This window comes from Durio zibethinus, chromosome 16 (genome assembly GCF_047325235.1).
Source record: "Durio zibethinus cultivar Kanyao isolate XHJ-2024 chromosome 16, ASM4732523v1, whole genome shotgun sequence".
NCBI lineage: Eukaryota > Viridiplantae > Streptophyta > Magnoliopsida > Malvales > Malvaceae > Durio > Durio zibethinus.
The window spans coordinates 23,190,740-23,214,226 of NC_143177.1; the positions used below are offsets into that span (position 1 = coordinate 23,190,740).

Genomic DNA, 23,487 nt, shown 5'->3' on the forward strand with positions numbered 1-23,487 from the left:
CTTGAAGAATTAACTTCTCTCTATCTTCTTTCAGTGTCTCATTCTGTTAATGAAATTATAGAAAAAAAGAATTATGCCATAAAAAATCATTTTTAATTTTCTCTTATTTTCTTTCTTCTAGATTTAATTTTCTCATCATCCAAACAGGTGCAATATCTTAAGTACTTAAACTTGAAATCTAAGAAATTTGCCTCAAGATCTTTCAGTTCCAAATAAGCTCTCCAGCAACTATAAGAATCGTCTCCTTCAAGAGTCGAACAATAATCTGAAAATTACAAAATCATCAAATTCAATAAATAATCTGAAAAAGAAAGAAAAAGTTATACAATTAAAGTTACGTACCAGCGAGCTCGTTCTCGGATTTCTCAATCAAGGGAGGCTCTTTGACGGCACGCTCGAATTTTGTTCTGCTATAAGGCTCGAGCTTTGGTATGTAGGTGTCGCTGCGCCAAGAACAGCGAATCGTCGAATCGAGTCTCGTTTTCGACGACGGTGATAATCCCGTAAGGTGGATATCCTTAGCCTCGACCAGGATAGGAAAAGACTACGTACGGAATCGGATTGACATAATCATCGTAACCAAACGGGCGCCAAATCACGGATCTTGTTTACTTGTTTCGCTGAGGAAGATGATTATGCGGCGATGCGGTTAAATACGGGACGGAGCCCGATAAGATCTAATGATATTTTATTAGCATAAATGGGTTTAAGATAATTTGTGTTGACTGTTTGAATAATTGGATGGCACACTTGACCGTTCGATTTGTTGTTTTGGATTTGATATTAAAATGAGAGTCGTTGGATTGCATGCTTCGGTTTTGCTCTTTTTCGGCTTTTTGGATTTCTTTTTTTGTAGATAAGTTGTTTTTTTTAATAATTTAATATTCAACAAGAAAAATTAAAAATATGATATTTTTGTTTTAATTTTTTAGAAAATATTTTTGCTCATAAATTTGGCTTACATTTTGAAAATGTAATTTATAAAAAATATGTTTGTTCAATGAATTTTTAATATTGAAAAAGTAATTTATAAATAAAAGCATTTTAAAAATGTTTATTATAAGTTATTTAATGAATTATATATAGTACAATTAGTTTTGAATAATAGTTTTTAAAATTTATGTATGAATTTTTATCTTATACATAGATATTTAAACTCTACAAACACATTTAAATTCATAACACATCTTAATTTGAATGTAAATAAAAAATTAACAAGTATAATAACATTAACACGAATGACATTATATATTTAAATTTTTTGTAAAATTTTAAAATTATGTAATTTATATATAATAAGGAATTTGTATTTAAATATTTATATTACAATAACGGACTATTTAACATTGTATAACGTACTTGTATTAATTTTTAAACTTTACAAATAAAATTAGAATATTTTTACATATTTTATAATTTATTAATTATTTTATTATTATTTAAATATATTTTAATAAAATATGTGACGAATTTTTAATCTTGTGATAAAATTTAAAACGAATTTATCAGCAATTGGATAAATTTCCTGCTAGTAATATACAACAATTTTTACATTTGCTATGCCCTCGCCATAATGCACTCCATATCCACTTAGGATTTAGGACAAATTAGCCATAGCATTTCCCATGTGGTAGCCAGAAATACGAAAATATTTGGAAATCAAAGCACAGAAAAAGGAAAAACCTGTCAAATTTCTTACGTGGCACGATCTTAGAGGGGCTGCAAGATCGTAACGTCCCACAGCACATTTCATTTTTCCACGCATTATGTTGCCGTCTGTCTATTAAGACCAAAATTATTAAAAAAAAAAAAAGCAAAAGAAAAATAATTTCAGATACTCTCGTTTTTCCCCTCTGTTATTTCTTGATTTTTGTTTACTAATTCGAAATGAAAGTATGAAACACCGCTGAAGCTAAGCTGATCGAAGAATATATATATAGAAAAAAAAATATTTAAGTAATTCTCTGTTTCGTTTCCGGCGATTGTTTTTCTTCGATGTTATGAAAGAATTCAAAATTTTGAAATTCTAGGAATTGAATTCCCGAATCGGAGGGAGAAAAAATCAGAAGAAAAAAAGGTGGAAAATGAAGCCGATGGAGACGATACAGGATCTGATCGACGAGGCGAAAGTACGGACGGTTTGGTGGGCCATGGCTATCTTTTCCGTCACTTACTTCTTGTCTCGTAAGTTAATTATAATGAAGATTCCAAAAATAATTATTTGCTATATGATCGTTTTTCTTTTAGATATTTAATTTTGGTTAATTCTTTGATTTTACTTCATTTGGATGCTTGGAATTGTTTTTTCTTGGAAGTTTAGACAATTCCCGTTTAATTGGAGCAGATTAACCATTGGATTTGAAATTTGTATCGATTGATTAATTTAGGGGTTTTTGCTTTTGTTAATTGATGCAGATACAAGTACATCAATGTGGATGAATTTACCTATTGCAATCCTTATGGTTTCTTTTCTGCGAATTATAACTAATGAGGTTGAGTTCAAATGGAAAGTTAAATCAATTCGTCCGCTAACTTATTTATCTCATTTGGAGAAGAAACAGTTGTCTGTGAATGATTCCCGTCTTTCTAGCTCACCGCCTCTGCCCAAGTGGAAACGGAAAACTGATTCTCCTAAGGTGGAGGCTGCTCTCAATGAGATTATTGATAAAATACTCAGGGATTTTGTTGTCGATTTGTGGTATTCGGAGATTACTCCAGATAGGGAGGCCCCTGAGTTGATTCGCACGGTGATTTTGGATGCTATTGGTGAAATATCTGGAAGGGTGAAAGAGATAAACCTTGTTGATTTGCTAACAAGGTAGGTTTTTGGTTTGAGAAGGTTTGTCAACTGTAAAAGTATTTGATGTTTTTAAAGCTCAAGGATTTCAAATGGTTGTCTAATGTTTCAGGGATATAGTTGATTTGATAGGAGATCACTTGGATCTTTTTAGAAGAAGCCAAGCTGCAATAGGTATTGATGTTATGGTAACATTGTCATCTGAGGAGAGGGATGAAAGATTGAAACACCATCTTATGGTTTCTGAAGAGCTTCATCCTGCATTGGTTTCACCAGAGAGTGAGTACAAGGTGTGAGTGGAGTGTTCTGATGAAAACACATTTTGCATTTTATGGTTTACTTTTGTTTAATAACTTTAATTCCTTGTACTCTTTTTTTTTTTTCAGGTTATTCAGCGGCTTATTGGTGGAGTTTTAGCAGTAGTATTGAGACCACGAGAAGCTCAATGTCCTTTGGTTCGAACAATCGCTCGTGAGATTGTAACTTGCTTGGTAGTGCAACCTCTTTTGAATTTGGCAAGCCCTGGGTAAGTTTTTGAGCGATTATTTCTTGTTTGTTTAATTTTAAGATAGCAAAAAACCTAATTAGTACATTGAAAATTACAGTTTCGTTTAGTTGAGTTAGCCTAAACTTATAGGTTAAGAATTTTGGTGCTTGATTTGGAAATGCATTCTTATTTAGTGTTTATTTGGTTCTTAAAAAGAGTGGAATGAGTAGAATACAGGCCATGCTACATGGAATGACATTTGTACGGAGTGGTTTCTTGATTAGAATCCTTCTCTTGAGCAATGTGGGTAAAAAATAGGTGGAGCATGTTTAAAAGGTTATTCATGATGAACATACAAGTACTTCATTTTTCCTGGGTGTACGCTTTTGTCCTTGCCTTATTCTACCTTTTTTCGCCCTATGTTTTGTTGTCAGGTATATCAATGAAGTGATTGAATATGTTCTACTTGTCATTAAAGATGAAATGAATAAGGTGGTGGCAGGTTTTGATCAGTCTTCAGTGGGAGTACATGGTGATGATTCTACCACATGCAAAATTTCATCCTTAAATAGTCAAGGAGCTGATTTGACTTTGGCTAGAATGGACGATCTGAAAGAAACATATTCAGATTGTAACAGATATGAGGACGAATCAATGCAGCCTCGACCAGCTGATTGGGCTCGAATATTAGAGGCAGCAACCCAGAGAAGAACTGAAGTTCTTGCTCCTGAAAATCTTGAAAACATGTGGACAAAAGGAAGAAACTACAAAAAGAAGGAGAACAAATATGTAAAAGCAGGATTTCAAGAATCTATTCCAAAGGGTTCTGCGACAAAGAGTGCTGTATTGATGGGGATATCTGGAAGTGAAATCTCTACCAACAAGATTGGAACTTCTACAGGAAGGGAAGAGAAAAATGTGATGCGGTTAATGCCTGGTTTAAGTCTTGACACTCAATTATTTGATGGAAACACGACAGGCACAAAGTTAGCTTCAGAGTTTAACAAGTCATCATCATTTGAAGGAGATCAGCTTGTTAACAAATTTAATGTTGCAAGTGAGCAAGCTGCTGATGGAAATAAAAGTAGGCTTAAGAGATCCAGTAGTACCTCTGATTTGAAAGTTGAACCTGATATAAAGAAGGCACTTACAGGAGATGTTCGAGGGCCTATTATGTTAGAGTTCTACAGCCCTGATTTTGGCATGCATAGTGAAGACTATAGCAGTAAGATTGCCTCAAATACAGTACTTCGCAATGAGGGGCCACATATTCCCAAGCTTAGGTGCCGGGTGAGCATTCCTGTCAATATTGCTGCAAGTTGTGCCAATTGAAATATGAACTACCAGCTGAATGCATATGTGACATGGGATATAGATTAAAACAGCTTCTTGAGCTTGGTGGCGTTGAATTGTTGTCATAGACATTTTCTATGATCTGTAATTGGATTTGATTTCCCTGTCTTCTACAGGTTATTGGAGCATACTTTGAGAAACTTGGATCAAAATCGTTTGCAGTTTATTCAATTGCTGTGACAGATGTGGAAAACAGAACTTGGTTTGTCAAGAGAAGGTTCTATCTCATCCATTTTTTTTTTTTTAAAAAAGCCATTTGTTTTAGGGCCTTTACTTAGTTGGATGTCCCTCTGATATTTTATAGTCTTAAAAGTTCAAACCACTATGAATTTTGAAAGCTCTGAAATTTTGATTTATTTTCTTCTTTTTCCTTAATCTGCAGATACAGTAATTTTGAACGGTTGCATCGGCATCTTAAAGAAATTCCTAATTATACTTTACATTTGCCTCCCAAAAGGATATTTTCATCAAGCACTGAGGACGCTTTTGTTCATCAACGCTGCATTCAGCTCGACAAATATCTGCAAGTAATTTACTTCCTAGTCTTTCTTTTTTGTAGGATGTTACATTTTTAAAACTTGTTGCTCCAACTAAGCTACCTTTTTGCAGGATCTATTGTCTATAGCCAATGTGGCAGAACAACATGAAGTGTGGGATTTTTTAAGTGTTTCCTCAAAGGTGTGTATCTTCTTGACATTGGCTGCTACTTTATTTTTGATGGGTAAGATGAATGACATCTGATTCTTCTTGTGATTGTCTTTTGCTTTTGAAGAATTACTCTTTTGGAAAATCTTCATCAGTGATGAGAACCCTTGCAGGTATGTTGTTTCTGTTCTTGGTTATTATGCCATGCTTGCTGTTTATGCATTTGGGCTCCAGCTGTCAGCTGCTGCCAACATAAGATTATGTTGCACATTTTGGTTGTACTACTTCAACACATCAAAATCTTCATGAAAAATAAAAAGGGTCTAGAAATGCTCCAAGTGGACATATACATGTTTAGGAATGCAATCATGTGCATTACCTTTCCATCCGTCATTACAGTTGTCTGGTAGATGAGGTTTAGCTTTATGACTGGTTCACCTTTTACACCTATATCAGCTTTGAGAGATTTACAGATCTTGTTACTTGCTTAAAATTCTTTGATCTCCTGATTTCTTATAAATCCTTCATCATCCTTTTTTAGTTACATTGTTTTCAGTACATTTGATTACGCTGACCTTTTTCTTTTGCTATGATCTTATTTTGTGGAATGCCTCACAGTTGGATTATTTCCATCCTTTTTCTCTGGCTTATTTTGTCAATTTGGAAAGAGGTCTGTCATGTCAACTTAGTTGTCTTATGGCCTGTTATCCTAGAGCTATAAATGGTGAAGGATCATATCCTGTGTCCAATTTGCTTAGAATCACAGGATCTTTTGGTTATTGGTTTTATTGTAACACTGTGGTTTAGGAATTGGTTTTAACTTGGCTTATTTCTTGCATATAATGACCATTTTTATTTCAGATTACTTCCTCACGTTTTCCAATTCTCTTGTTTATGAAAAGTCAATGTGGATGATGCTGTGGATGATATTGTACGCCAATTTAAAGGAGTATCAGATGGCTTAATGCGCAAAGTTGTTGGTTCATCTTCTCCCCCTAGTGAAGCCTCTTCTTCAGTCACTGGCAGGACCTTGTCATGGAATGCAGATGAGATGGCTAAAGACATTTCAAGGCAAAGTAACTTAGAAATTCTAAACAGTGCTTCTGATAATGAAGAAGGTGACAAAGATGGTGGCGATGGTCATGAGGATGATAGATCTGGTTCACAAGGTCATGGTTGGCATTCAGACAATGAATTGAACTCAAAGAGTTTGCTACCACGGGTGATAGAGTGTGGTGGACAGTCTGGTAATTTAGTTTCTGAGAAAAATAATTTGGCTGTGAAATCTGAATTGGTTGGCCAGGGTGGATTTCCTGCAGTAAAAGTTTCAGCAACCTCCAGCCATTTGGAGGATCCAGTTGGAATGCCTCCTGAGGTATTATGCTTCTAGCTCTGTATTCTAGTTCCTTTTGCTAATAAGATTTTAGTGTATTTTAGAAGGCATTGTTCGTCTTTCAACCAATACTTACTCTATGTTTTATTGTGAGCACACTCTTCTAAAGTGACAACTTTGCAAATATGTCAATAAAATTTGGGATTGCATTCTTAAGAATCTCAACCAAAAGTGAGCATCATTATTAGGAAATCAGTTTTCTTGGTTGGTTGCACGTATTCTCTAGCCGTTGCAGCCTTTTTCTTTGGTATCTGTCTGGCTGTGACCATCCCTATTATTAATGATCTTTTGATTGAATACTTTCAGTTTAGTTAGCTTACTCCATTTTAGGAAGAGCATTCTTTTTCTATTTTTGGAATTTTTTAATGTTTAGTAATTGATATTTGTGCAGTGGACACCACCTAATGTGAGCGTACCTTTGCTGAATCTAGTTGATAAGGTGTTTCAGCTTAAGAGAAGAGGCTGGCTAAGGTGAACTGATTTTGCCTTATTTCCATAATTGTGAATTAATTAATTGCTAAAATGTTGTATTCTACCATTCAGTAATTATAATTTGGAAAGATTCTCCTAAAATAATATTGTACCTTGTACTTTGGTGTTACTAACATTTGTTTACCTGTTGTTTTGATTAATTAGTAAATTATGTAGTCGCTTTAATCTATGTTGATTATTAAAGGGCATATTTGGTCATATATTCAAGTAGTTTAATTGCTGCTTCGTAGCATTGAGTGGTTGATATGGTGAGTTGATTACCTATTTTGGGACTAGCAAAAATTATCTCTGTTGTTCAATCTTTTATGACAGGTAGTTTTGTGGCTAGTGGCTACTGTGTTCAAAGTTCTGAAAAAGGTTGCATGAAGAAATACTAACCTAGCATGGGTTTAGAGGAATTAGAATATGGCATGGTTGTCTGAGTGATCAATTACTGCTTCAAGCCTTTTTCTTGTTTCCTTTTAGCTGGCAACTGTCTGGTTTTTCAGACTGTTTGATCCTGTTAAACTTTAATGGCATGTTATGGTGTTCTAAAATGACTTATTTCCAGAATAATTTGGCATAAACATGTGCATGTTTTTATTTATGCAGAAGACAGGTCTTTTGGATATCTAAGCAAATATTACAGCTAGTGATGGAGGATGCCATTGATGACTGGCTTTTGGGGCAGATTTATTGGCTTCGGAGGGAGGACACTGTTGCCCAAGGGATTCGATGGGTTCAAGATGTAAGGGCTGAACACATTAGAAACATTGTAATTTAACTTGGATTGTTAACTGGCACTGCATCTGGTGCTGTAAAAGTATGAGTTTTGTCATCAAGGGCTGCTGCTACTGGCATATAAACTTTTAGATGGCTTTTTGTTTCATAAAGAAATGAATTGGATTGGGCTAAAGATCAGTCTTTAACCTGAAATTAGTCTCTGAATGAGAGCTGTGACAGGTTGAGGCTCAGCTGTCAGCTATAGCCCAATCTTGAGATCAATGAGCCACTTTCAGTAGTTACCTAGTCAAAAGATTCTTGAAGAGCCATGCACAAGTGCTCTGTTTCTTCTAATTGTTTCCTCTTTTTTCTCCCAGATTCTGTGGCCAGGTGGTACATTCTTTACAAAAATAGGGAACATTCAGAGCAAATTTGATAATACTCATCCTAACCAGACAACTTCTCAGAACTTCAGCCAATTTTGTGGGAGTAATACCACTAAACCTGGGTCCTTTGAGCAACAACTTGAGGCTACTCGTAGAGCAAGTGACATAAAAAAAATGCTTTTTGGTAAGTATGTTGTGTTAATGATATCTTGTAATTATCAGATCAGATTGAAGATCTGCCATGACTTTTGTATCTGTGATTTACATGCTTGTAATTCATTTGATCATTGCTTCAATGATTACATTTCTAATTAAAATTTCTGAAGTCCTTTTTTTTGTTTATCAAGACAGTTTATGTTGTGAAATCATTGAACAAGTTTATTATTAAAATAGTTCATGATCAATTTATTTGTGTATGTGTGTGTGTATATATATATATATATATATATATATGTATTTTCCATGGAGCTAGGACTTCATTAATGGTGAAATTCACTAAAAGATTGACCTTTTTATCAGACGGAGCTCCAACAACCTTAGTTAGCTTGATCGGGCATAAGCAATACAGACGGTGTGCAAGAGACATTTATTATTTCACTCAGGTTTTGTTTTATTCTTCTGTCGCATGTACTATGAGTCTATAGCATTGATATTTTTCTCTTTCTTTCTTTTTGTTTTCAATAGTTTTAACTTTCTGATTGTATTTATGTATCATTATCCATTGCAGTCTACTATATGTGTGAAGCAACTTGCTTTTGCTATTTTAGAACTTCTACTCATATCAGTTTTCCCTGAACTGCGGGGTCTTGTGACGGATCTTCATGCCAAGAAACATACCAAAGTTGTCTAGGAAGTTGTGATTTCTGGTTCTGCTAAGAAAGCGGATTTGTTTCAATGATCTTTGAAAAAGGAAATTGCTTGGAGGTATCTGAAGCCAATGTAAGTCATCAAGTATCATTTATCTTGGTGACTTTGCCTGTGATATTCGCTATATGGAATCTTTTATTTGGGATTTAGGAAATAGGTTGTCTTCTTTTCACATTCTAAATGTACAGGAATGTAGATTTACGGTCCATTTGGGAGTCCGATTAGAGTGTTCCTATCACACTACGGGTTCGTTTTATGGCTGGACTCAATCGGGCTTTCAAATGGACCCTTAGTTTGTATAGAAATCAATTCTTGTTTATCCTTTTGCTTACTCTAATAGCAGCCAGCCATTCGGTAGGAATTTTGTGTTGATTTATATTGGGACATTAAGAAACAGAGTCAGTGAGATTCGTTATTCATTCTTAATCATGACGAGCGGTTTTGGAATTTTAAGTCTTTTCTAATTCTCTTAAGGTGAAAGTTTGTTTTTTATTGTTTAAACTTTGAACGCTCAGGATATGTGCTATTTGGGGAATGCTTTGATTGGTTCATACAAAATTTAAAGGGAAATTTTTTTGAAGGAATTTGAGAGAGCATTAATATACTAATAAATATTATTTTTAATGTAATTTTAATTTAAAATTTAAAATATTAGTATAAAATGTTTTTAATAGTAAACTTAATTTTCAATGAATTTAAATGGACTTAGTAAGTCAGTTCATTAGAGCCCAAACATAAGTTCTGAAAATCCACGTACTTGATTTTAGAAAAAAAAACTTAAGGCTTCTGATCTGAACCCCAATAAAAGGGAAAATCTATTGCCGGTTTTCATTTCATTTTCCCGCGTTCTACAATTTATTGGGATTTTTTAAAAAAAACTTTCACTTCATCCAGCGTTACGTGTAGCTCCCTTATAGGTGTTGCGCTTGCGCCACTCGAATAAATGTCTCTTCGTTTCTCGTTCCCATTCCACCAGGTCACCACCATTATAGGCATCTCTCAGGTCAGAGGCGACAGTGAAGAGCAATGGGACAGAAGAGAAGGAGGATCGCAGAGAAAGGAAAAGGAGAAGAGTACGAGAAGTGGAGAGAGCAAAGGATCAAAGAGAACAAGGGGAGAATGCAGAAGCTTGGCATTTTGGACCTCTCCCTAAAACTCAAGCCCAAGCCTCCTCCCCAAAAGATCCCAAGAAACCTTCCTTCTTCTGACGACAAAGCCCACAATTCTCTTCCCGTTTCCCAGCCCACCAGACGCTCTTCTAGGTGCCTCTTCTTCTTTTTCTGTTTTCCTGTTTTAAGTTTTTTTTTTTTTTTTTTTTTTAAATTAAATTAAATTAAATTATTTGTTGTTTTAAATGGAATTCAGGTTGAAGACATTGGCTCCCGTCAGCTATGTAGAAAACCGTAAACCCAAGTTTCCAGAAAACGATGAGGTTGAGATTCACTTAGAAGAAGGTCCGAAACCGGAGATATATACCGAAGAACACGAAATGCTTTTGGGTGATTGTGAAATGAGTTGGACTCTGCTTGTGGATGGCTATGGAAATGATGGGAAACGCATATATGATCCTGTCAAAGGAGAAACATGTCATCAATGCAGGTAATCCAATTCATATTTTTTTTCCATTTTCACCCCCTTTCCTCTATTTGTAAAAATGCCCTGTTCCATTTTTGCAGACAGAAAACTCTCGGCCACCGTACACATTGCAGCAAATGTAAGTTGGTCCAAGGCCAACTTTGTGGAGATTGCTTATACACGAGGTAATTGTTTTATTTTTCTACCATTTTACTAGTACTGTTTATTTCCTCAAAATATAATCAAATTTGGGTCTGTTTTTACAGGTATGGGGAGAATGTGATTGAAGCGAACCAAAATCACAATTGGATTTGTCCTGTTTGTCGTGGGATATGCAATTGCAGTCTTTGCCGCCAAGAAAAGGGGTGGAGACCAACTGGTGCTATCTACAGAAAGGTTGTATATAACACATTGAAACTTTGTTCCTTTGTTTAGATTATGTGCTCTGTCGTCTGAAGTTTAGTATTCTGAAGGGCTAATAAAGCCAAAAAAAAGATGTCATATGGAGGAATGTGTGTAGTTTTCTTACCAACTTGTGAATTGTGATAATGTTTCAGGTTAAAAGACTGGGTTTTAAGTCTGTTGCCCATTACCTCATCCAAACTTATCGTGGTCAAGTGAACATGGAAAGTTTGGTTTCTGCAGAACCCTCAGCAGGAGCAGGATCGCCACATTCTTTGCTGAATGAAGCTAAAGCTATTGAAAAGGACCTGATGGATCCACAAGGACTTTACGTGAGGCATGTGAAGATGGCCAGAGCAAGACGAGGAAAAGGAAGTGCAGGGCTTAGATTGCAATAATGATATTGATAGTGTTGATACTGATGACAGGTAAAACTAGAGGGAAGCATGATGAACAGAATAGAATTTTTATCAGGCTAGAGTATGAATCGCTGTGAAGATTGGGAGCTTTCTTTCTTTTGAGAGTAGTGGTTTCTTTTATGAGAAAAGGTTTTAGGAGGTTTGCCCATTTTGCTGATAACAATTTTGTGTATGCACGTTTCCTTTGTACCTTGTGGTTTCAAGAAAAGTTTTTCGACTACAATGTGATGGCCATGGTATTACAGTTTATCAGTCCTAAAGATTGTCAGCAATCCCATTTTCTGTTAGATTGCATAACCATATGACTTTTTTGGAAAGGTGGAACTCCTATTAATCCTGAACTTTTCAACCTTAAGCAGTGTCTTCATCTTTAGATAGTTGTTGGCTTAGCTTCAAGCAGCAAAACAAATTAAAGATCTGAAACTTGTTTAAAGAAAATTTTGTTTTGTCTTATCTACTATTACAGGTAACAAACTATAGCTGAATAAATTAATTTGATTTCAAGAATGGGTGATAAAATTTACTTGCTAGATGTCTGTAAACAAACAGGAACTTGATCCGTTTGGTACTGAATTTTTTCCAGCATAATTGATGTCATCTACTTCCATTGTAAGAGTTTTTCACTTTTTTGGTAGCATGAAACCTCCAATATTCTTTGAAACCATTCTGTGCATGATTCACAACAGTCAAATCAGTATCACTTTCTCGTCCAAAGCAACCTATATATATTGAATTGAACAGATAATTAACTAGGCCTATAGCTTTCAAGTTCTACATACAAGTATAAATTAAGGCCGCACACATCATGCATACTCTGCTGTGGAGTAAACCAATAGATAGGCTTAGAAAAGGTTGGTATTGGGGTGGGGGGGGGGGGGGGGGGGGGGGAACAGACCAAGCAATAGAATCAGGCAGATCTGAGCATAGGCCATGTAGAGTACTGGCAGAGGTTGTTCACTTCATACCATGAAGTAAGTGCGTCAAGGTTCTTGTCTGTACCAGAAAATGCTAACTGTAATTTGGGGTTGGTATTGCATAGTCTTGTTTGTTGAGGCAAAAAGCGGACTCCCCAGGACATGAATCACAACCAAAACTTTTCCAGTGTAAATTTGAAGAGTACCTTCATGGAATTCTAGAACCTTTGGAACAACAAAATACAAACTCATTGTTGTGATCCCAGCAGATCAATATTTAATGAGCTTACCAAAGTTAAACTAGTTATGGTGTTTTGGTCATCGGCAACCATTACTGGGAACGACCTGACCTGACTACCATGGATCCAACAGCTGCAAGCTGAATTTTTTTCACACATATTTTAGATTAACATTTTCATTGAAGTACATTGTAATTTTTCTCATAAGGAAACTAGATTATGATCGAGTATGAACAAGCAGCAAAAGGGTTAAAAACTGTAACTACTTCCCACTGTTCTTGCACTAGCAATTTAATAAACACAAAGGGTCGTCAAATGTCAGACCAAATCTATATAAATTAACCAAACTTACAATGAAAATAATAAAAAGTCAAATAAATTAATGATTCAAAAACTATAGAATTTATGTTCCAGCTAATGAAGGAAACAACACCAGAATTTACAAAGAACCAAAGACCAGAATCCAAAAGCATACCAGAATGTATGTATAAAACTGAATATGTTTTTCAAAGGCGCTAAAGATGGTCTTAAAACTCAAATGTAATAATTTTTTTTTTTAATATTGTGAATTAGAAAGAAAAAGAGAGATGTGTTGAAAGGGAGGAGCATATGGCAGGTCTCGCCACAGCAAGGTAGTAGCTGGAGTTGGAGGAAGTTGCTTCAGCTTAAGCACATTGCTCGACAGTTCATAAAACAGGATAATGGTACAGTGATGTGGCTGTTTCCTGAGATTTGTTACTCAGTAGCAATGGAGTGGAATGGATTGAGGCCTAGGCAGAGAAAGGTTGAGTGGCATAAGCTTATTTGGTTCCAGTACCATCGACCAAAACACTCCCTAATTGCATGGATGACTATTCTAAATCTGCTGCCACTAAGGGACAGATTGAAAGCATGGGGAATGGAGTTGGATGAACAATGCTACTTGTGCCAACGGGGAAGACAATCCAGGGATCACTTGTTTTTTGAATACGGGTTTAAAAAATTTGTAGGCCGAGGAATATTACAGAAATGCAGGATTAGAAGAGTGGGGGACTGGGATGCAGAATTACAATGGGCAGTTGTGGGATGAGGGAAAGCATTGATCTCGATCATCTCACGATTTTGCCCTACAAAAAATATCCCACAAGTTGAAGGAGTGTAAACTCTTATATCTCAAGATTAATTCTAGTACATAGTTGATGTGTGATTCATGACTCCTCTTTAAAACCATGACATCCTTCACTACTTAAATGGAGGCTCACCGTTTTCGGTGGCACATCGCTAATACTTTCAGAGTCAATTCTGATGCCAAATATCACGGTTCATACTAACTTGTGAGATAGTGTTCATTCTGATTTGTTGATCTCACGAAAGTCATCTCACAAGTTTAAAGAACGTGAACTCTTATATTTCAAAATCAATTCTATTACATAGTCGATGTGAGATTTATAATTTCTTTCTAAGATCATAACAAAAGGCCTGCATCTATTAGATATGAAGAAAAAGGAATTGCAGATTGTATTGGAAGGACGAAGAGATTATGGAGCAACTGATTGGTTGGGTCAAGGAAGCTTTCAAAAACCGACAAGATGGCCAGCATTCCATGGCTGCTGAACAGATGAACAAGGAATCATGCGCTGTTTAGAATATATTTCCTCCATTTCAAAATTTTTATAATGTATTGACTTTTATGAAATTAAAAAAAAAAAAAATTTAACATATTTAATATTAAAATTTAAATTTTTTTATAAAATTAAAATTTCATAATTTTTAATGTAAAAAAATTAAAATATAATTTTAAAATATAAAAAAAGAATTTTAGATGTTAAAAAAATAACTTATAATTTTGAAACATCCTAAAAAAAATGAACAAAAAAAAAAAAAAAAAGGGAGTAAATATTAATATACGAAATGTAATATAAATAGTAAAGGTTCATAGCTTGAATTGTAGAAAATAATTGTAAACGTGATTCAAAGTATTAGAATATTTATAGTACTGTACCAGAATTCTATTATTATTGGATAAATAAAATATTTAGAAAAAAGTTTAATAGATTGTGCTTGTTTTGGTGTAATATGGATGAGACAATTGATGGGGCCTTTGATATTCATGGGAAGAAACCTAGGACAAGCCAAACGATTCGGCAGGCCAGGTGGATCTTTGTCCCAGAAACGGTTAGCTGCTGGTTGGGCATGAAAAATGAAACAAAAGCCAAATCAAATATTAATTAATCAATTAATTCAACGTGTATAATTTCTTCTTCTTTTTTTTTTTTGGCTAATATGATTTTTTCTTAGTGAAAAATGGACAAGAAATTTAGTTGGTCTATGATTTATTTGAATATGTTTTCATTTTTTTTTACTATTTTTTATTGTTTTTAATCCCATTTGTACATATCAAGAATGCTGTCTATTTAAAATATTTAATAACCAAAAAAATATATTGATTTTTTTTTATTATGAATTTTTGACAAATAATTATGGATAATTTAAATATTTATATTGATTTACATGTAAAATTAATTTAACATATTTAATGTCACATTAATTCGATTATATTATTATTATCCTTCGTTAGTTTCTTGATTCTTTTTTATAAATCGAGTAAGTTAATTTTTTTTTTATTATTATTTTTATTTACGTATCAGAGTGGAAATGCAAAAAAAATTTTATATCTTTGTTTTTAATTTGCTTTCTTTTTTTTCTGTCTTTTCAAAAACACTCTCACAACGAAGCTCGACATCAACATTGTCTTTGCTACATTTTTAGTTTACTTTTTGCGTGGACCTAAAAAAGAAAAAAGAGGTTATTGGCAGAACTATATAAGCATAAGCTGTTCTGAAATAGTCAGAACACTAAAAAGTTAAAAAATTTGTAGAAATTGGATTCATTAATCGCTTACATATATCTTGAACAACTCAATCTATTGGGACCCGTTCCCAATCTGATGTTTCAGTTTAATTTTTCTCCTTAATGGAGTTCCTTTTTAACCCAAAGAAAATAGATTGATCCTTTTCTGCCATTATTATCTTACACATTGGGAGCCTGCCTGCAACTACAAATATTGAGCCTCGTTCATTGCGAGAGTAAGAATGTTTCAATCACCAAGACTCGGCAATGGAAATTAAGGAAGAAGAAATGGACATTACTGAGATATGGGAGACGGAACCACAAGTTCAAACTAGAAGGAATGGTAAGAGAAAATCAAGAGGAAAAAAAAAACCCCAGGCTCTTCTTCTAGGCAGCAGCGTCGAACAGGTGGTAAAAGTAAAGCAAAGCTTTGTAAAGTGGCTGAGGATTTCACCTCCAAGTTCCCTCCCGCGTTTCAAGAACAGAAACCTTCGAAGATGACTTTAACATACAGTGAAATCAACAAAGTTTCGTCAACCATCACTGTTGTGTTGTGTTGTCTGTCGTTAGAATGGTTAATTTTTAATTTTGACGATTAAAATTGTAACTTCAAATAAAAAAATCAATAAGGTTTTTTCCATGGGTGGGCATGGATTGTGACACCTCAAGAAATCAGAGTCCATATTTTATCATCCGAGAAGATGTAAGTCAAAACTAATTATAGAAGTTTGATTAACCTCTACTGTGACTGAATCCCCTTATTTGTCTCTTTAATTCTCATTAATTTTAGCTAATATGATTGGAATTTTGAACTCCAAAATGTGAAATTTATGTTCAAATGTTACAGTCATAAGGTGAAGTCAAGAATCTTATATCAATTATATATTAGAGTTGATAATAAGACATAAGGATTCACAAGTATCACGAGCCTAAGATAGAATCAAGAATCTCACATCGATTATGCACTAGAGTTAGTCATGAGATATAATGGTTCACATCAAATTTTTTTTGTAAGATATTTTTTGTGAGATAAAATCATAAAATTAAGAGGGGATCGAAGCAGACAATACTTCATAAGGGTGTGAATTATGGTCATGAAATATAATGATTCATATCACATTTTTCTTATGAAATATTTTTTATGAGATAAAATTATGAAGCCAAAAGAAGGTCGAAGCAGATAATACTTTACAGATTGATTTTTGCTTGAGTCGGATGATGAAAAATTATCACGTACGATTCCTTCGAAGGATGGATCTAAAAAAATTAACCTATCATAATAACAAAAAAACCTGACTTGAACGATCTTGTATTAATAACTAAATTAGCTAAAGGCATGGGTCATAATTATTATGGGGAACCTGCATGGCCCAATGATCTTTTATATATTTTTTTAGTAGTAATTCTTAGTACTATTATTTTAAACATAAGCTTAACGGTTCTAAAACTTTCAATGATTGGTGAACCCGTTTTTTATGAGATAAAATTATGAGGTCAAAAGAAAATCGAAACAGATAATATCTTACAAAAATATAAACCATAAAAGTTATCATGAGATCAAAAGAAGGTCAAAGCAAATAATATTTCACAAATGTGAGAATCATAACAATTAGACTAATCCAAAATACTAAATGAATCTATGTCTAGATCTTAGAGTTGCACGAATCTAAAGATCGAGTCTCGACCCATGATACAAAACCATCTCTACATGCATGATTGCAGCTATGCAACTGTCAAACATCTTTTACTTATGAAAAAATATCTTTATTTGCTTCATGCCATCTCTTAGAATAATTACATAGAATTAAGTTTCGAGTTTTTTTGTTTTTTTTCAAACAAAGTTTAATAGTTTGTTCTAATTGCCCTGTATCAAGATCATTATTGTTATGAATAAAAAGCAAACATTCCCTTTTCTTTGCCCAAATTATTGATGGCTTTACCCAAATTACATGTTATCATTGATTCCATGAAATAAATTTTCTTTTCATAATGTATGATATATATAGCAAAATATAAAATTATTGAGGAAAACCTATGCATACAAATTGATAGCTCATATTAACCACTCCTGTTGGTATTTTTTTATACAAATTATCCTCAATTTTTGGGCTTAATGATTAAAAAACTCTTAAAAAAAATTTTAATTTCAAATCAAGATTTTTTTTTTCCATGGGTTATGACCACTCTTGTTGGTATTTTTATTTCCATTAACATCACTTTTCAAAAACAAAATTAATGCCATCATTATCATAAACAGAAGCTGGGGACCAACAAATCAATTGGTCATTTTCTCAGCCTAATTATTGTTCTTTTATTTTATTTGACAAATATTAACTGGTTTATGACAAAATGTTACATATTTACATCAATGTAAATAGCATATGATGAAGAAATCAACCCAAATGATATGAAACCAATTATGAATTATCCAAATGGCTAAACAAAAGAGAAAAAAAAAAGGGTTTGATTTGGAAGAGCAGAAAAACCATGATGAACAAATTATTTGATTGGTGTTTGATGTAATTTTGTGTTAGATTTATTCAAAAGTTTTGTAAAAAAGAAAAAAGGTGGCTTCTTGCATTACTTCATTTGCTGCCATTACCCCTGACTTGATGCGTGTCCGAAGCCCTCTGACTCAATGCTCCTCCCTTCCTATCTTTGCTGACTCAACTCAACCCAGTCACCAGAATCAGTTCAACCAAACTCACCCTTGTTTTTGTTTACTGATTATGATCTCTTCAAATCCATGATAAATTTTCTTTTAACAATTTTTTTCTGTTTTAGAAAAACTTAATCTTCAACAACACATGTTTTTTTAAAGTTAGAGATATTTTGGCTTGTTTAATTTCAAAATTAAATCTTAATTCTCTCTTTCATATAAGAAAAATTAGGTATATAAAAAAAATAAAAAAATCAAGTAAAAATCATATTTCTCTTTAAAATTTTGGGTAATTGATGGGTTTTTGTTTATTTTAAACAATTTTCTTACTAAAAAATAGTACTTTTTTGTTTGATTGATTTTTCTTTTGTTAATTTGTAGTATTAGTATAATATAAATGCCCATCTTTTTCAATTTTGATATACAATTAATGTATAAATTTTATATTATAAATTTATATTTGAAATACAATTAATGTATAAATTTTATATACTGTCAGTGAATTGATCATGTTACTTTAATAATAAAGTAAATCAGATGATATTATCTCATTAATAAGTAAATTTTTTTAAAAAAATTAAATTTTTATATATTTATTTTATGGATTATTATTTATTCCTTAATGAAATGATATAATTTAATTTATCATTAATTTATAAAATTTATACACTAATAATATATCAAATACAAAATTAATAAATTATTTAATCATTATCAAAACTTTGGATATCATTGAAGTTGCATTCTACATAATTACCATTATTAAATTTTTTGTAAAATCCTAATTTTATTATATATATGTGGTAGAAGTAGATTAAAAATATGCTTTCATTACAATTTTCAAACTAAACATAAATTTTTTTATAAAAAGTATAATTTAAAAACAAAAAAATAAGTTTTAAATGATAAATTTTGAATTTTAAATTTTTTAAATATAATTTTTTAAAAATTATTATATAAATTAAATAAATTAAATCTCGAGTTTATACTTAAAAACTAGTATTAATTTTATTTTATCGAAGGATTGGCATAAAAAAAATGCTTAAAATTGAACCATGCTTTAAAATTTTTGCAAACGTCTACTAACTTCAGCTGTTGATGAGTTGGTGGGTCAGCACAAAAAAGAAAAGAAAATAAAAAATTACTACTAAGAAACAAGGGGGGAGTTGGCGGGACACACGGAGAGTACCTCAGATTAAGCTGGCGAAAAAGAACTCACTGAGTGAGTGAGTAGAGAGTGTGATCAAACTCGGTTCAATCTTTAGATCAAGTTGAGTTTTTTTTATTCTTTTTATTTTTTAAGCTTTAAAAGCAGTCTTTGACTGGAAGAAAAAACGTAGTGGGGAAGCAGAGGGAGAGGACACCCAGATCTGAAAGCTCTTTCTCTCTCTCTTTTGAGTTTTTCTTCTCTTCCTTTCTATCCCTAAGCACTCAACAAAAGTCTTATCATTTTATTCAGTGAGAGTGATGTATATAGATAAATAGATAGATAAAGAGTAGATATAGATAAATACATACATTAAACATATACCTTGAAAACTCAACTCTCCCTCAAACTCAGTATCATTATATGATCTGATCATTTTTACAAAATGCCACGCCCTTTTTTCCATAAGCTTATTCTCTCCTCTACCCTTCTAGACAAGAAACTGGTAAATCACTAAAATCCCACTTTCTTCTTCTTCTTCTTCTTCTTCTTCTGTTCATGCTTTTATTTGTTGCTTATGGGCAAAGTTTTGGCCTTGGAAAATTAGAGGATGAAGGAAATAAATTATGGGTATTTTTTTGTTATGTGTTTTTTCATTTTGGGTTTGTGGATTCTTTTCCTTTTCCTTTGTTTGTGGGTTGAAGTGTGCTTTTGAGACTTGGGATGAAATTTGAATGTTGAGACTTGCTAGAGTTTGTTTGGTTGATGGAATTGGAGGAAGACTAAGGAGATTTGAAAAGATAGTTTAAGGTTTTGGAAGTTCGTTTGATATGATTTTGAGTAAGTAATCCTAAAAGTTTGTTTGGCTAGTGGATGAACTGGGTAAAGTTGAAGGAAATGGAAGAAACACAAGATCTTAATTTTCATGTGAAGTCTTTTTTTTCAGAAAGGTGGCATATTGAAGCTGCGGAAATACTTTTGAAATCAATTAAAGTTGCATGCTATATTTTGCTTCATTTTAGTAATCCTATTGAGATATCTGAGTGTGTTAGTATTATAGTTGAAGACAGAAATCTACTTGTCCAGGTTCAATTTTGCAGGAAATACTCTGTCTTGAAACACTTGTAACCAAATGGAGTGAAATGCTTGTTGCTGAATGGTTATTACTTTTTTTGGCTCAAAATTTTCACTTATTTAAGGTGTTGTGATGATTCATTTTTATACATTTTCTTAGATAAAAAAAAAGTTGAATTGTGTAATTTTAATTAATTTTATATGTAACATTTTTATTAACCTTCCCATGATCTCCGTGCATGTGAGTGAAAGCTTATTAATTTTCACATTTGGACTGATCTGCTTCCTGTATGCATTGTTTAGTGTAACTATGACAATAAAATAAAGTTCTTTATTTCCCAGATTTTGTTGGATTGAATAGAAGACCTAGGGCTGATTCCCTCTTCTTTTTTTTTTTTGGGGGGGGGGGGGGGGGGGTGTTTTAAAAAGATGCATGTTTCTAATACATTTGATTTGTAGGAGAACCAGAAAATTAGAATTGCAACAGGACCTATTTAGAATCTTACATATTCTAGAAAGGATCCCATAAGACATGGCTTTGTTATTTACACAACTTTCAGATAAAGAAATAAACTTGTAAATGGTAATCTTGGCTTATATTACTTAAATTGGGAGTCTGTTGCCTATCATCATACTTCGCCATCTCTTTTTTTGACATTTCTCTTTGGGTTATACTGCCAGTGAGTTTCATCAAATAGGCATCAAATGATATGGCTAGTACGTAATGGTGCTTTATGAACAAGACCAGAAAGTTCATCTGTATCATTTACACCGAATTTAGATTTCAATCTGTTACCTTTTTTTTCTCTGTTTGGTCATAGGAAAAGTATATATGGATTTGGTTTTTAATTATGATTATACATGTCCTGTTTATTCGTGATGATGGATATTCTTTTCTTTGATATGATTCATACTTCTCATTAGGATGCTAGTATTACTTTAGGTAAGAGGATGGAGTAGTAGTTTCATTCAGCTAAGATGAAGTTTAATGTCACAATGTTATGAAAGTTGATCTGCAAATTATGCTCTAAAATAATTTAAATATTCATCAGATAAATATGCCTAACTTTATTTGGGGTGTCTGCAGAGGATCCCTGATAACTTTGTTCAGAAGTTCAGGGATGAACTTTCTATTGCTGCTGCTCTCACTGTTCCTGATGGTCATGTTTGGCGTGTAGGAATAAAGAAAGCTGACAACAAGGTTTGGTTTCAGGAGGGTTGGCAGGAATTTGTGGAACGCTACTATATCCGTGTTTGCTACTTTTTGGTTTTCAGATATGAAGGAAATTCCGCTTTCAGTGTTAGTATATTTAATTTGTATAACTCTGAAATAAACTATCATTCTAATGCTTTCGGTGGTACTCAATACAATCATGGAAAACAATATCCATTTGAAGAACTTGAAGATGATGAATGCATCTCTCCAGCACTGCAGAATTTATTTGGTGGGTCCAAAGTTAAAAACTGCATAAACTGGAATCGTGAAGTCAACCTTCACACAGCAAAGGTGGTGAATAATCAACCTATTCGAGGTATGGCTCTTCATTTAATGCATTTGAACTTAAAAAAATTCTGCTAATGAAGTGAAATTGCATTCTTCAGGTGCAGAGATGCCAAAACCAAAAAAGCCTGGGGGGAAAAAGCGGAAGTGTAACCCTAGTAAGTCCTTTTAACTGAGTTATTTGTTTGTTTTGCGGTATGGAAGGATTTGGAATTTGTCACCAGTTGTCCACTGAAATTTAGATGAGCAGGATTCATCTGTTGGACATGAAGATGATGTGGAAATGCACTTTAGTTTTTATGAAAGTGCTTCAGCCAGAAAGAGAACTGTGACAACTGAAGAAAGAGAAAGGGCAATTAATGCAGCCAAAGCATTTGAGCCGACTAACCCTTTCTGCAGGGTTGTCTTGCGACCATCATATCTATACAGGGGATGTATTATGGTGAGCATCGTATATGATGTGCTGTACATGTCTTTTTGGTTTCACCCTATAGCACGCCTCAGTGCACATTTTAATTTTTTCTCTTGCAGTACTTACCATCCTGCTTTGCTGAGAAACATCTAAGTGGGGTTTCAGGATCGATTAAGCTTCAGCTTCCTGATGGAAAACAGTGGCCTGTGCGATGTCTTTATAGAAGAGGCAGAGCTAAGTTCAGTCAGGGATGGTATGAATTTACATTGGAGAATAATTTGGGGGAAGGAGATGTCTGTGTCTTTGAGCTGCTCAGATCAAGGGAATTTGTGCTCAAAGTAACTGTATTTCGTGTAATGGAAAGCACAGGACTAATGCGCCAGTCTATTGATTGAAACTTGTTCTACAAAAATGCCAGCTGAGTTAAACCAGCTAGAGTATAGTGGCTGGTAATTTCAGGAATGTCAAACTCCGTTAAGTAACTCATTATTTTCTGATGACACGTATCTTGTCTGGGTCCTTCGTAAGAAATTTTTACTGCTGTGCCATTTTGATGTCCATAAGCTTTAATGGTACTTTTAGTTGCTTAGGAGAGTGGATACAAAAATTTTATGGCTTTGACTAGGTCTGTAAATAGATTGTCCAATGAAGTCGACGTTGAATTGGATTTGGAAAATGGATCTTAGACTTGGTTATGGTCCTATTTGATTGGTTTGAATTTTTCGTTCACCGCTTGGCTTGAATTCCTCTTGCTGCTTTCATGCTGTAGTCTTATATATTGCCCCTTGTTTTTCTCATAATAGCGATAGTTGTCATTGATATGCGTTTGCATGTTAAAAGATGTTTACCATACACAATGAGAGCAAACTTTCATTGCGTTTCTTTTTATACTGCCTATAATTCAACATAGGAGCAGGGGTTGATAGTGGAAAAGCCAATCAGAATAGCAATAATGATATGGGGTTTAAGTTCTCTTATAATTTTCAATTTTTGTAGAACAAGTTTCAATCCATATGATCTCTTCTCGACTCTCGTCTAACCACTCATCTGCAAAACATGCGGAAAAGACAAGAGTTAGCCTCTGCATTTCTACTTTCTATACGAATTACAGCAGAAGAGAAGGACAAGGTTTACAAAGTTCAAGTTGAATTGTTCACAAAAATCAAATCCAAAACTTGATTCAGTAATAGATAC

General features: G+C 33.5%; 3 protein-coding genes across 8 annotated transcripts; all 3 read left to right on the forward strand.

The window, feature by feature from the left end:
- Positions 1-1,766: 1,766 nt before the first annotated feature.
- On the forward strand, positions 1,767-9,569 carry LOC111296480 (uncharacterized). Of its 3 annotated transcripts, XM_022890809.2 has the most exons (15): positions 1,767-2,184; positions 2,416-2,818; positions 2,910-3,087; positions 3,184-3,323; positions 3,719-4,574; positions 4,754-4,854; positions 5,020-5,164; positions 5,247-5,315; positions 5,410-5,455; positions 6,185-6,657; positions 7,067-7,146; positions 7,759-7,894; positions 8,247-8,439; positions 8,775-8,857; positions 8,983-9,569. In XM_022890809.2, exons 1-15 carry the CDS (start codon positions 2,085-2,087, stop codon positions 9,103-9,105), a joined length of 3,126 nt encoding a protein of 1,041 aa, XP_022746544.2. In that variant the 5' UTR covers positions 1,767-2,084; the 3' UTR covers positions 9,106-9,569. The 3 variants fall into 3 exon arrangements, 2 of the variants coding, with proteins under 2 accessions (XP_022746544.2, XP_089601636.1); XM_089745510.1 differs by lacking the exon at positions 8,983-9,569 and having other exon boundaries at positions 8,728-8,860; XR_016328752.1 differs by lacking the exons at positions 7,067-7,146; positions 8,775-8,857; positions 8,983-9,569 and having other exon boundaries at positions 8,247-8,386.
- On the forward strand, positions 9,057-11,873 carry LOC111296508 (uncharacterized). The gene is made up of 6 exons (XM_022890861.2): positions 9,057-9,194; positions 10,099-10,384; positions 10,488-10,721; positions 10,799-10,882; positions 10,964-11,093; positions 11,255-11,873. The coding sequence occupies exons 2-6, from the start codon at positions 10,149-10,151 to the stop codon at positions 11,495-11,497; spliced, it is 927 nt and encodes a 308-aa protein (XP_022746596.2). The 5' UTR covers positions 9,057-9,194; positions 10,099-10,148; the 3' UTR covers positions 11,498-11,873.
- Positions 11,874-19,388: 7,515 nt separating this feature from the next.
- LOC111298716 (B3 domain-containing transcription factor VRN1-like) lies at positions 19,389-23,022 on the forward strand. 4 transcript variants are annotated; one of them, XM_022893445.2, is made up of 6 exons: positions 19,460-19,811; positions 21,468-21,680; positions 21,816-21,912; positions 21,965-22,039; positions 22,124-22,323; positions 22,413-23,022. In XM_022893445.2, exons 1-6 carry the CDS (start codon positions 19,752-19,754, stop codon positions 22,686-22,688), a joined length of 921 nt encoding a protein of 306 aa, XP_022749180.1. In that variant the 5' UTR covers positions 19,460-19,751; the 3' UTR covers positions 22,689-23,022. The 4 variants fall into 4 exon arrangements, with proteins under 4 accessions (XP_022749177.1, XP_022749180.1, XP_089601637.1 ...); XM_089745511.1 differs by having other exon boundaries at positions 21,983-22,039; XM_022893442.2 differs by having other exon boundaries at positions 19,389-19,811; positions 21,468-21,912.
- Positions 23,023-23,487: the final 465 nt, after the last annotated feature.